The sequence below is a fragment of the Zingiber officinale genome, chromosome 10B (assembly GCF_018446385.1).
Source record: "Zingiber officinale cultivar Zhangliang chromosome 10B, Zo_v1.1, whole genome shotgun sequence".
Taxonomy (NCBI): Eukaryota; Viridiplantae; Streptophyta; class Magnoliopsida; order Zingiberales; family Zingiberaceae; genus Zingiber; species Zingiber officinale.
Genome location: NC_056005.1, coordinates 72,435,377 through 72,450,350, shown reverse-complemented (window position 1 = coordinate 72,450,350; position 14,974 = coordinate 72,435,377). Strand labels below are relative to the sequence as shown.

At 34.5% G+C, this 14,974-nt stretch overlaps 1 protein-coding gene across 5 annotated transcripts in view; it reads right to left on the bottom strand.

Moving 5' to 3' along the window:
* The window catches only part of LOC122029364 (UMP-CMP kinase-like), a 28,685-nt gene extending 14,938 nt beyond the window's left edge, over window positions 1–13,747 (bottom strand). For 3 of the 5 annotated variants that reach the window (XR_006125026.1, XM_042588311.1, XM_042588313.1), the window contains exons 1-7: window positions 13,570–13,746; window positions 10,469–10,521; window positions 10,126–10,177; window positions 4,531–4,648; window positions 4,277–4,436; window positions 2,222–2,302; window positions 2,013–2,120 (exon numbers count right to left, since the gene is read on the bottom strand). Coding sequence is in view for 4 of the 5 variants with exons in the window: in XM_042588311.1 (XP_042444245.1) it covers window positions 2,013–2,120; window positions 2,222–2,302; window positions 4,277–4,436; window positions 4,531–4,648; window positions 10,126–10,177; window positions 10,469–10,501 (552 nt within the window). In the remaining variant the exon portion in view is untranslated. Of the gene's footprint in view, window positions 1–2,012; window positions 2,121–2,221; window positions 2,303–4,276; window positions 4,437–4,530; window positions 4,649–10,125; window positions 10,178–10,468; window positions 10,522–13,461 lie in introns of all 5 variants that reach the window. The other 2 variants (XM_042588312.1, XM_042588314.1) reach the window with 2 other exon arrangements.
* Between the last annotated feature and the right edge of the window lie 1,227 nt (window positions 13,748–14,974).

The following is a 14,974-nucleotide window of genomic DNA, read 5'->3' as shown; positions in this document are numbered from 1 at the left end:
ATTTTAACTACGGATTGTTTTGCCGTGGCAGATTACAATAAATTATCAACCAAGAAGATTAGCTCGATCGACATTATAGAGAAGATAAATCCCAATGCATATCGGTTGCAGCTGCCTAGTCATATTCATGCGGTTGATGTGTTTAATGTGAACCACTTGATTCCCTTCCATGGTGACTATTCTGATGATGAGGTGGCCGACAATTCAAGGACGAATTTTCTCCAACCAAGGGAGAAGATGCGGGTTCGACAGAGCAACCTTCCAGAGGGCATAACTTTTTACTCGAGACTCGAAATCAGCCCAAACAACATCGTTTAGGCCCATTTCGGAGCCTCCAAACAATTTTTTACTATTTTTAGAAAGTTGCGTATTTTGGGTATTTAGGATATTTTTGGTATTGTTATCTTACAATTAGGTTATTCGGTAGCGTCCTATTTAATGTTTTGAGATAATTTTGGTTTAATTCTATTTTGAGTTGTCGTCTCCTTCTTGGAACAAGGTATTTTCCTTATTTCCTGGTATTCTCTTTTGAAACAACAGGTTGTAGAAGTATCAATTCTGATATTCGTGTGCAAATCAACAGAGTCGATAGTATCCATTGCGTCACCTTCACAATAGCAAATTGTGCTTCTTCCTCCTTTTCAACAGAAAACAGCCTCCTCTAGTATACCCATATTGTCCTCTGGTGCAGCTCATGCCTTCCAACCTCCATGGCCTCCAATCTGAATCTCTGCATTGACTATCATATTTGACTCATCTCCATCCCTTAGTGACAGCAATAGTTAAGACATTTGAGATATAAATTTTCTGTTGTGATTCACTATAGCTTGTCCCATGTTAAGTCGGTTCCTGCTCGAATCTTAGGCATCACTCTGGCACTCCATTCCAGAATCAGACACACTAGTCCTACCTTCTCCCTACTACTAATGATTCTTCTTGCTGCTACTTGCTTCTTCTGAGTTTTCTTGTCCTTCTAACAGCTTTTTCCTTTTCCTTAGTTTGCACCTGCTGCATTTTACTTCAGGATTTGAATGCCTTCTTCATTCCAGACTTGTGTGTGTTTGCTGTATGTGCCATGTCGACCCTTGGACACCTATCGAGTGTTTTTTCTTCTCCTCTTTCTTTTGTCTATCATGTGTTGCTGTATGTAGCACTCTATGGAAGCTCACTGAAGAGCCTTAACTCCGCTGACTTTATCTCATTCTTCAAATATTTTTCCTTCTCCCCTTTTATATATTCAATGTGTGCTACTTTATGCACTACCATAGGAAGAAGCCTACTCTAAGAAATTTATTCCCCGGATCTCACTTCATCCTTATCAACATGTTAGTCTGATTTTGAAGTAATTGATGCTTGCATGCTCCGTTAATTTTTTCTTTTGTTCAATCTGAGAGAGAGTATGGTTTTTATTTCATTATTGTCATTTATTAGTCTACATTTTCTTATTTACTAACAAGGTAGATATAAAAAATATTGTGTTCTAATTTGAGGTGGAGTATCAGAGGTACTAGTATTAATAAGGATATATGCAGTGGGTTTAGTCCCATATTGGCATTTTAGATTTTGGATTTCGTCATGAGGCCTATGGTGGCATATGTAATAGTTTTATGTCACTAATAAGCAACATCATTAATTTCTCCAATTTCTACAAAGACTAGATCCTGCTATGCAAAATCAAAAATCATGAGAATAACAAAAACAAATTTAAGGGTAAAATCAAGCTACTCTGAATGAACTTTTGCATTATACACGCAAGGTGTAATATGGTATACTCTTAACAACTCACAAAAAAAACTAATAAAAGATTAATTGAACTAAGAATGGACCCTAAGAAGGCATCATATATGGCATTCAGGTATTATTAGATGACACAACATAAAGATTGAATCCATGAAGGATTACATGATAAAAAGGAATATATAAAAATATGAAACCAAATTGAAGAGCTGGATCTTCACAAAAATGATAAATGACATGGGGAAAAGTGGATGAAATGCTATTTTTGAAATTACCTTGTAAACTTTCCCTTTTGCAGTATAATGATCTATTACAGGAAGACTCAGTTTCTTGAAACTTTCCAACCTTTTCTTTATTGTGTCAATGTTATCATCAATTCTTCCCTAACCCCAAAATAAGCCCAAAAAAACAGTAAAAATCAGCTCACCTAAATGTAGTTACCTTAAAACTTGAAATTTTTTAGCATTATGGTTTAAAAAACTACCTGATTCCGTTTTAGTATTCGTTCAACAATCTCCTCCTCAGGGCAGTCAAAAAAAAGCACAAGGTCTGGTTCTACTCCAACCTGCATTTAATTGAATTGATTTGCAAATAAAGTTTTTAATTAAGATGCAAAGGGTTTGAGAAACAATATGCTTTATTACTAGACCAACCAAGATAGTTATGTATATATTGTTTACAAGTTTAAAATATGCAGTGCCTGGATACTACTAGCTAATGGGATAGTTAACTAGTGCTACCTAGCATTTTTTGCATGTTTGAAGTCCACTGGCTACATTATATCTTTCATTAATTTTCTTGTACTTACATGCAAACTAATAAACTTCTTATGTACTTAGTTTCAACATGGTTTCCATAAATAGGTCACGCATGTAATTAAGTGTTAGTTCATGGAAACATGTTTACAACCATTTAGTTGTATTCAGCATTTGACTTGGTGAAGTCTTGTGAGGGTTAGATTGTAGCCCAACGCCTCCAGGCCCATGAACCTAGGGGTCTTTTTCACTTAGGGTGATATGCATAGCTTGCAATTTCCCCTTCTCAAAAGAAGTACAACGTGGCTACGTTTTTGTATTTAAAATGCTTAATATGGTCGATCCAATTTTGACATGAAGAAAAACAACGATGTTATGGTTAAAGTGGGTATTAAATGTACCTTCCAAGCATAGCTCCTATCAACCATATTTGGACCTACTCTTTTATTGGATATAGCACAAAAGTAAATCAAAATTCACATAGGAATATGATATGGCAATATAGCATGGAAAATAATCAATCTCACACAGAATGAACACTTATGAAAAGAAAACATCATAATACAAAAGCACATAAGGAGGATAGAGAACCCATAGAACTTAATTATTCACTCAATTAATATCCTCCCACTAAAAGTTACCATAATAACTATTCCTCTTATGGTAACCATAGCCCTCTCTCATGCATGATCTCCTCCATCAAGTTCTTCCTTCTCCATGCTATAGTCTCTAGCACTCGTGGCAACTCCTCTCATCCACTCATCCACGATCCACGAGATCTTGTTGGTCTCTCTTTCCTTTTTTTGTTTTCTCCCCTATGTTTTACAAACTTGAATAGAGATCTCGATGAAGTTTCTACTGATTTGTTGCAATATTTTTTTTCATCCAATTTCCATTTTAGTTGATATTCTAGTCAAACATTATGTTCTTCAAAATGCCTTTTCATGTTGTTGATTTCCAAGCAAAAGTTGGTTAAACATTGTTGTATGCTGTATTGTATACTTTATGTTTTGTGTCATATATATTGCTTAGATTTGTATACAATTTATATGAAATTATAAATGGGCTAGGATGATTAATCTATGCATAAAGTGAAAGATGCAATTATATATATGGATTTCTTAAGTTGGTTAGCATGATGTATTATATAGTATATATAAGCTCATAATTTTTAAATGCCATGCATTATTTTCAATACGTCTAAAGAAGTTCATAGAAAGGAAAAATTATGAACATATAGATAATGTGCGCATTTGTTTATGTGTCCGCATAACAAATATTATGCAGTGGTCATATCCACCTACATACACTTTTTAGAATTTGGTTGCAAGTTTAATAGATCGTTGATGCTTCAAAGCATGTGACTCTCAAAAACTTGCCCCTTGTGATCAAAACCCTTCAATGTATTTGATTAAAATAACCTTGATTAACAATGCATTGCAATATTAGTTTATAAGAAAAATCTAGTAATAATCAATATCACACCTTCAACAAGTCCTAAATACCATTAACATCAATAAGGACACACAAACTTGATGCAAATAGTATTCTAATATATCAATTGCTTAGGGATAATGTTAGAGAACACATAAGCCTGAAACATCAATAAGAATAGTGATCATATATACAGAAATCATATATATTGGACAACTCAAGATAATTGCACTGTACAAAAGGATAAAATACTGGAAGATTTGAGAGGAAGGAATTGTAGCATTGCATGAACATAAGTAACGAAGAGCATTAATATCATGTACAAATAGATGGAGTTGAAGAAAACTTACAATCCTCTCAAAAGTTATGCGATTTTCTTCATTTCTAGGAAAACCATCAATAAGAACCTTATTATTGTTCCCACAAGAATGAATTTCTCTCTTGAGCAAGTTGATAGTTATTTCTGAAGGAACAATCATCCCTTCCATGATTATGCTACGGATCATTACTCTGCAGAGCACCATTCAAGAAATAGGCATGGTTTCTCAATTTCATCTATCAATAATTAAAAAAAGTATAATAAAGACAAAAAAACACCAGATACCCATTTTGACTATTGGAGGACATTTCCTCTCTCAATAAATCACCAGCACATATATGTTCAAAGTTGAAGACGTCAGCAATTTTTTGGCATTGAGTTCCTTTCCCACTGCCAGGACCACCTATACCAAGTCAAAACTTTAGTAAACTACAGTGATTTTTAATGAATTAAAAACAAGAAATTAGGTCCACTTCGATAAGGTAATAGGATGGATCAAACTACCTCATTCTGTCATTCTAAGGTTATCATTAAGCAGAATCAGACTATTATTTCAGTTTCTCATATATAAAATAAAACTAATTTTCAAATAACTAATAAGATCTTCTCTTGTAGTAATTGGATAATATTTGAAGAGTCAGGCATACATTCAAGCCTCTGCCAATAATATGATAGAAAGAAAGATCTAAAGTATTGTTTTGTACCAGAGTTTCAATCATCAGTCAAAATGGTCTCGGTACTATGCACTGCCAACATTCAGCACATTCCAATTCAAAGTGTCAAATTCAACTCAGATAACCCGGGACCCCATATAACGGGAGTTTCATGCACCGGGCTGCCCTTTTTGCTTTTCCAAATATAAATACATGGCAATTAGAAAGGTATATTTAATTAAAAATTGACGCAACATATTATAAAAGTAGTTTTTGACTAATGATTTTACCTTATAGATAACAAAATAAACATTGTGAATTTGATAAGAGCGCTTGTCCTTGTACCATCATAGTGAGACCAATCCTATAATTTTCTAAGACCTAAATTTATGAATACTTGCAAAACATTTGGTGTAAAAATTAATTTTTTGGCTTAAACATTAACCACCGAGTTAGAGTTACCACAATTGAAACTGGAACTAGCACGAGTATAGGACATATAATATGTAGGCTGCTCCAACTATAGTATTACTCCTCTTTAATGTTGTTCATGCTTTGACTACTGATTTCCCTCTTTATACCCTCCAATTTTATAATATTTTATCTCCTCCCTATGATCAATAAATGATATCAAGAGATGTTATAAGAAAGAAATAGCTAATTTTGAATGATTCCAGCTAGGGGTGAGTATTTGGCTAATTACAAAGTCAATCCAATCATCCAATCATGACAGTTCCCTTTTCCATATAGAATACTCATCCATAAGATGCTCAAATCCTATTATGGTATCATACACATAGGGTGGCTATCTTAAAAAAATTATCTTGGATCGAGATAGACACTAGAGAAAGGCGAATAACGTAATCAAAAATTATCTTGAAAATTTTATTTTAATTGCAAAGGAAAAAGTATTTTCATGTTCTACAAGTGTAGCTAAAATAGAGAGATTTTAAAATATTTGAAACTAGCAATGGAAATAAGAAACAAAAATAAGAAACGTTTTCAATTTAAATTGAAAAGGTTTTTCAAAAAATCATGATAATATCTTGAAAAAACTTGCATATATTGTAGTAGAACAAGTTGTGCAAATAACAAGGAGATTTAAGAACACCACACAAATAAAGAGATAAGTATTTTTACATGATTCGGGACCCCCGATTCCTACTTCATGACCTATAGACTTGCAAAATGAATTGTTCCTCAAAAACCACTATCCTTTCTTCCTTTTGAAAACCTTCCAAAGGTAGAGAAACCTTTTACAAAGCTGATTACAGCAGAAGAATAATAGTAGAGATGAAAAAAAATTGAAATGGAAGTGAAACATCAGTAAGAGAACTGTGGAATAAAAAAGCTGCAATGACAAACTTAAAAGTCGCCAAATCTATAAATGGAGCACCATTCGCTTTTCCTAAATGCAGTAGAATGAGTATTGGATGTTCTGTTTGAGCTATCTTCGTTCAATATTTATAGAATCTCTAGTCACATTCTCTATTCTTAGACTTGATCTGCAACGACGTTTAATTAAACAATACTACTTTCAGTCGATTGTTTGATCTTCAGTTGGTTGGATTCAATTACTAGTTGGTTGGATTCAATCATATCCTCTATTAGATTTGATCCACAACGACTGTTAACTAAATATTACAACCTTCAGTCTATTATTCCATCTTCAGTTGGTTGGATTCAATTACTAGTCAATTGGATTCAATTAATTTTTAACATATCCTTTGTTTCACTTGGATGTGGACCTATTCATCAGTCGACTTGTATTCTTCAGCAGCCGACTAAACCAAGTAGAATTGTATCCGAATCCATTGGATCATGATTTCGTCATCATCTGACTGTGTCATCTGCTGTACTCATCATATGTTGACTATGTTATCAATTGATTGCTTTATTTTATTATGATTGATATCTTGAATCATGACTAAGTCATCTACTAATCGTATCTTCTACTAACTACGTTATTAGTTGCCTTAATTATCATCAGTTGGCCTGTTTAACATTTGAATTTAAACAAATCTTTGCTTTCAGTCAACTAGACTTCAAACAAAGATCAATCTGTCGCAAGTCTAGGTTAACCAAACAGTTTAGTCAACTATTCACTATCACTACTAGTCAATTGACTTAAAAACACTTATTTCTTAATAAGTCATCACCTAAGTAAGAAAGTTACCCTTGCCCCAAGCATAGGTAGTTCTCTCATATCTCACTTGTCAAGAGTTCACCTCCTAGACTTTTTTCATGTTGGTATCTGGGCCTACTAGGACTTCTCGTCTGCCAATATGATCGGGCTCGATTTCTTGGTGTATGATTGCACCAACATAGATAGCTAAATAGCAACTAATAGCTAAAACATCAACACTCCCCCTCAAGGTGGTGTATATATATATCTATCTTACCATCTTGTATATAAAGATGAAATAGTGTGTTACATAAACCCTTAGTAAATATATGTCATCGATGCTATTGGAAGATAGAATAGGTGGATGTTGTCATCGATTCCTTAATTAAATGACTTTGTTGCATCAATCTTATCTAATATTAGATGTTATCGCTCACCTTATTCAAGACTTTTGTCCCAATCACAACTCTCCAAGTGCAGAGATCAAGATATAGGGCACGAGGGAGAGGAGGTTAACTAGGGTTAGCAGTCCTTCAATGGTTGTGATCAAAGTTCAAAATCTCGAGTTGTGCCAAAAATTCAGTCATTGATTAGAACGATATTGCTAAGTGTCATGCCGATATTTCAATGCATGGTGCCAATAATGGATTAAAGTTGAAGGAGATGAAGCATTGGAAGGAGATATTGTCTATGCTAAGTATGATTTTAAATCTTGTATCATGCTATGAAACAATTGAAATATATATTTCATTAAATTATCGAACTTATCACTTAGCACATACAATATCTCTTTGTTTCATCTCCTTTTCCTTCCTCCTTTCTCCTTCCTCCTTCCTCCTTCCTCCTTTAATCTATCATAGAATGGTATCGTTCCAATCAAAGACCGAAATTATGAGATTAGAGATTTTAAATCTTAGTGCCGAGTGGTATCGAGTTTCAATGATTTAGAATAATATGTTTAAACTATTTCGCCCGACACAATACAAGATTATGGTTGTGATTGTGACAGGATAAATAGCTAGGGTTAGAAAGATGGGGTGGTCCGCAAATGCTGGACCAGCCCCAGCATTTGCATTGATGGGATTTGATGACCCTCACTTGTTTAACAGGTGGGGGCCATCGCCTCCCACCCATCCGCCTATCCTAGTCTAGGAGCGGATAAGGACAGGCGGTCCAGAGGATCTCTACTGTAGAAAGATGGCTAATACCATGTAGAATTAGACAAAAGATTTTGTAAAAGAAAATAGGATTCTATTCCCTATTCTAATTAACTCTTATTTACAACAAACTTAAGATATAAAAGAATTACAAATATATACCTACTAAATAGCTAAAATATATGTACCCATATCAACACTAATCATCCTTTTAAAAATTCTCCTATTATTTTTAGTTACCTATACAAACAAATCAAAATTTTAATTTATTAAAACAATTTCAATCTTGAATATTCTTCTATTTATTTCTTTTTATTATAAAAGCACCGGTCAATCTGATATCTTTAATTTATTTTCTTCAATTATTAACTTTTTGATGTCAAATTGTTTCCTCATTTACATTATCTAGTACACTTAGAGACACAAGAAATAGTGAGATAAGATCAAGCAATGGAAAAAAACTCTAATATTTCACATGAAGAGCAAAAGACATACCAAATTAAGAGAAAATTACTCATGCTACTTTAGGTATACTCCCTCTAGCTTTATATATGTATTATTAATATATATTATTTTATCAATACACACCTATAATTTACATATTTTATATGAGGCCATGACGGTTGTATTTTAAAACATGGTTTTGAATTCTCTTACCATGCCAAGTGAAATGATCAAAATGTATAGTTCCAGTAAATTACGAAAACTTAGTAACACAAATAAAGTCTCCCTCTACTTCATCTCTTTCCTCCTACAACCTCCAATCTATAAGTAGCACAATTCATCTGTATGATACTCAATCAAAGACTGAAACTTGGGTATAACTTGATATTGTGAACCTTGGTCTAAAATATGAAATATTTCATTATTGTTATGTGTCTAGTGTTTATTTATAATTTATAACTTATTTATTTATGATTATAAAGTTATTTTGATTAATTAAAGATACAATGGTGATAATTCTTAATTTAATTTACTTCTCATCCTTATATTTATATTATCTTAATGTTGAGCACCTAAGCCCACCTACTGCAGCAAACTGCCTAGTGGCAACCAGCTTTTAATACCTTAATATTCTTATCACTTGGAGCACTTTCCTTCATTTAGTTACCACCTCAGTTAAATATTCTCATTTTTTTAAATAAAGGTCCTAATATCATATTAAAAGATTAAATTTTCTTCTTTGTTTGTTGATCTGCCCATAGGCCATGCTCCCACAATTTCGACATTAACTTTTCGTCACTCATTATGGTTGACTCTAAATTTGAGAGGGTCATTAATACATAGACAGTGATAGCTCCCGTGGAAGCATACAAAGATGCCTATTCCACTAAAAAGGAATCCAGAATATAGAGGATGTACGGATACTATGATAAAATGGTTGCCAACATATTTGTTGAAATTCAACAACATGCTCTAGAACTGCTTTCTTAAAAACATACTTCCCTCCTCCTGATCCTCCACTTTGCACTTATTAAGGCTTGATCATCTCAACAGAGCCAGATAATGTTGCCTATTTGTAAGTTTTGAGTGCTTAAGGTAGCCTATATTAGCATGTCTATGCTGTAAAAGCCTTTCAAGTAGCAACCTTGGGAATTTGTTTCATGATATCATTATAAAAGAATATCTTAGAAGAAAAAGAAAAAAAAAATAATACCCTTGGTTGTGTCTAGCAAGTTACAGTATATAAATAAAAAAGAGTAAAAAAGGGAGACACATATTCTAGTTAAAATTTTAGAAGCCCATAACTAATTAAAAGAAGTGAAAAAAAAAATATATCAACCTAAACAAATCATAGAGGTGTAGAATGTTTTCTGAACCAATGTTATTTATATCCTATAAAATACTGACAGCTCTAGAGTTAAAAGTATCTGAAAAAAAATAAATTGCATTCGAAATGAAGAAACATATCAGGAATGTTGTGTTTTGAAAGCCAATTATTTACCCAAGACAAACGTTATGAAAGGAGTTTTTCTATTAGATATAGCCTCCGTCGCCTGCAACAGGAAAAGGAAACACGTGAGGAGACTAATACCTAAAGGCAAACCATAAAGAAATTTATCATCAAGAATATTTATTTCCAAATTAAATTTAAATAATGAGGTTTAGATCATAGATCGTCCACATTTCCATTAAGTAATGCAAACACATAGTTGGAAAAGTGGAAACATGGAAAAAGGAAGAATTGAATGAGCAAAGAGGTTGAAGGTGTTTTACTTGTTGATGCCTTAAAGCTCAATAAAAAAATAACAAAACCAGGAACCAACAAGATGAACATAGGCGCATACCAACTTTGCAATTCCTTTTCTGAAGAATGCCATAAGCTTCAAATCATTGGCAACTGCATTCAATATCCACATGTCAATCAACAAAGGTTGCTATCCAAAAGCAATTAAAAGATGAAATATCTCCAATTTGCCCGGCAAAAGTAAATAATGATTATATTAGGACTCCAAACATATAACCCATATAATTTTTTAGTGATAGGAATTCAATTTGGATTATTCAATGGTTCCAAAAAATCCCACAGTAGTTGGAGACAATTGAGAGCTGCACTAGCCAAAACAAGGCCACTATTGAACAAATGGACAAATAGGCTAACAAGGTTGACAGAGATTGTTGTTACTTATGGATAGAAGGAAAATAGAAAGGAGCAAGGTGGCATAATTGATGAGATCCAAGGGGAAGACCAAGAGCGACTGAACAAACAAAGGAGGAGGAATCAAACTAAAGCCACCAAAGGGAAGGAGCAGCTTGTTCCAAGGCAACTAGGAGAAACTTTACACATCCCAGGAGACCAATCACAAGGGCCCGAGCCCCGAGCTAAATATGAAGGGAGAGCACTCAATAGACTAATCAATAAAGTCAAAGTTTGGGTTGGGGCTGAGGCTAAATTTTAGGGTTCAAAATTTTCTTAATTATCACCGGCAAGCCATGATCTCTCATGACCTCGACGCCAAAGCTGAAGTGCCATCATGGTTGTTGCCTGGGACAACGTTGCTGGCTAACCTCCTCCAACGGAGGCGGATATTGTCTCATTGTACCACTTCATCTTCCTCCTTGAAGTAAGCCTCCTCCTTCATTTCTTCTTATTCCTCTTCTTATTCTTCTTCTTCTTCACGATCTTTTTTTTTCTTCCCAATTCAACGAAAAGAAACATAGTTTCCGTTGCTGCTTTCAGCAACATCAGAGGCATTAACAGCTTCAACATGAGTCTCCAATTTCAACACTCTTAATAGCGTTACTGAAGTTCCTAACTGCCCCTTGCTTGGCTAAGGAGTTCAAGCCCTACTTGTGTTCCTGCAGCCATAGTTTATTAATGTGTAAGATGTGATACGGAGTTAACAAAATTTCTGCCGTAACATGACCAACATTATTGAAGTGAACCTCAGGAACTCACATCAAGAAAAGAAACCAAGAATTGCTACTGAATCAAAAGAAAACAACAAGGAACCAGCTACCCACTGCTAGTTTGGAAGCTGAAACTGCACAGATAAGGTAGAAGGTGCCACAATCAGTGACGAATGTTGATGAGCCAATGAACTAGACACTACCCCTTGAATGTCACTTTTTTATAATTATTCTCATCCTTAATATAATAATATATCATAGACCACTTGACCTTACACTTATACCAGAGGTTTTTTTAATCTAACATTAACATTGTTATATATATATAGGGCGTTGATCCGTTGCGCGCCATCTGCGCGGCAGTGTCCACGACTGAGGCACGTAGCCACGTGGTGATCAACCCACCCACATGGGCGCACGCCTCTTAGTCGCGAATGCTATCGCGCACATGGAGGCGTGTATATATATATATATATATATATATATATATATATATATGTTCGATGATAGTTATAAGACCAATGGTCTCTATTATTGAATATATCATACGAGTCAAATGGTCTCTATAAACTCAAAAAGTTAGGTGTTGGATGGATAAAAAAATAGAATAAGACCAATGAGAAATCTACTAAGAGGGCTAAATGAGATTAACAAATTGAATGTGTTAAAGGTGGAATAGTCTATATTAGAAAACTTAAGGCAAATAGGTTGAAAAATTGACCTCAATAGAAAGTTGGAATAGTCCCACTTTGAAAATTTTAAAGCAAATGGATTGGTTTATATTGAATCAAATCACTAATACCATTAAAATGTTATTAGTATTATTAAATGTGAGGTTCTCCTTTTATCTAAACAGTTAAAAAAAATCAACTAATAATTTTTTTAATAAAAATGCTACATTTAAGCCTTAGTTCAAACCATCATTTCAATGGTTCCTTTTAGGCTGGAATTGTAATTAACCCACTGAATTGGGTTAACAAGGACTGACCTGTAGACTTGGTTCCAGGCCGGATTCAGTTCAGACCCCACCTATGACAATTGCCTCATAAGTTCAAGGTTCCATTCAAGAACTAACAAAGTGAGAGCCTCACCAATACATCACTCCACTAACTCATTCTTTGGCCAAATATTCCCCCTTTTATAAGGCAACATGCTAGCTCATTCTTTGGCCAAACATTCCCCCTTTTGTAAGGCAATATGCTGCCCTTACATCCAAGAAAAAAAAAAAAACCCTCAAGGCCAAATAAGGTTGAAGCCCATTATATCTTGTTGAACTTTAAATTATTCAGTTAACCTAATCGATGGCCTGGATTAAGCTAATCAAGTCGTATGATTTACTATTTGCTGCAACAACTTCAGCCCCAACCCAAGCTTTGACTTTATTGATTAGTCTATTGAGTGCTCCCTTCGTATTTAGCTCGGGCCCTCGTGATTGGTCTCTTGGGATGTGTAAAGGGTGTCCTAGTTGCCTTGGAACAGGCTGCACCTTCCCTTTGGTGGATTTAGTTTGATTCCTCCTCCTTTGTTTGTTCAGTCATTCTTGGTCTTCCCCTTGGATCTCATCAATTATGCCACCTTGCTCCTTTCTATTTTCCTTTTATCCTTTTGCCTTCCTGGTCCATAAGTAACAACAATCTCTGTCAACCTAGTTGGCCTACCGAATTTTCGACAAAAACTGAATAAACCAAACGGATATAGCCGAACTTCAAAAAAAAAAATTCCTCTCGACCAGCATTCCATGATCCATTCTAAAACCTAGAAAGTAAGCCGGTATTCCTTCTCGGCACATACACAAATCCAGTAATCATTGCAATGTGTAGAAGAACAGCTAAATTAGGAGAAAACGGAAATCAAGTAATCCGATCATCAGGCAGAACAATCAATTCGGAGACGAATGCTTGGAGGAAGGAAAGGGAAGAGATCGAGAGACATCAGTAAGGTAGCAATCTGCCACATGGATGCTGGTGATAGCTGCGGCCTGCCTGAGGACACGAGGGGACACAGAAGGTTGCTGGCGACGGTGTTGCCAATGGCTCACCTGCTACAACCTGCGTGAAGACGAGGAAACTCAGGCGACGGTCTCACCGGAGAGAGCGGAGGGGAGGAGGCGAGTAGAACGGGAGACAAGAGGGGAGGAGGCGAGAGCGGCGTCTAGGCGTCCGGTGGCGAGGAGAGCTGGAGTCGCGATACGAGAGAGGAAGTGGGGAACGTGGAATTGGGAATTAGATTATTAGGGATTTTATTTTAATTTTTAAACTCCACTAATTGATTACATCAAAAAATCAATATATTTTAAATAAAACGAACTTCGTAATTAATCGAACGGGATTTATAATTTCGGTTGGTTCAACCAGTTAATTCAATTTAAATGGTCTCTTATTCATCCCTAATAATAATATGATTATTTTTAAATTTAAATATATAAACAAGATAAATACACATCATATCAACTATAAAATAATTATTATTATAATATTATAACAATTACGATGGTAAAATCAAAAAATATTAGAGTGGATGAATAGCGCTCATGATTTTTTACATTTTTCGTTAAAACTATCGAGAAATCACAGTGGAAAGAAAGAATTAAGCGAAGAACAAAGAAAACAATAATAATACTTTTAGTTTTACTTGATTCGAAATATGTGGTGACTCATACTCCAAGGCTCACGATCGATGATCGTTTTTATTAGCAATTCACTAGTAATTTAATAATTACAAAGAAATTTCGATTACACGTAATGAAATGCAATTAATAGTAAAGAGACAATTTTATGGCAACTAAAAAATTATAGAAGCTTTGGTGGTTGTCGTTGGATCAGTGTTCAGACGTCGTTGAGAGCTTTTCAGAATAGCACGTAAGCATGAAAATCATATGAAAAGTTGTGTTTGAGGTGTTGATCGTGTTGGTCCTTGTTAGTCCGGTTAGATAGAGGTGAATAGCCTAAAATCAAAATTAGAACAATCTCTTGCTATTTGAACAAAGCAAGGATGCAATATTAATTAAGCAATTATAACATTAAAGAAGAACAACATAAAAAGATATAAGTAATAAAGTTATAGTGTTTTACTTAGTTATAATATAGGTGGTTGTTAATTTAAGACAGATAAAAGCTCACTAAAATTCTCCTTCGTTGAATGTGGAGAAATTTCTTACACTCTTTGATAGCTTAGAAAGATGCTAGGAAATAAATACAAAATTTGTTGTTGATTTTCTAGCTTCAGGAGTCTTTTTATAGCTCTTGGAAAATTCTCTTTGTAGCTTGAATGTGTCTTCAATTGGATCCAAGTCGCCTTCAATAGGCTAAGTTTTATCCATCGAAGATAAAGTTTTATCTTCAGCTAACGACTATTAAAGACTCCTCCAACAGGTTGGAAGGCGCCTTCGACATTGTTCATGCGAGGTGCCTACCAAGCCATTGAAAGTGCCTTCCATGAAGTAG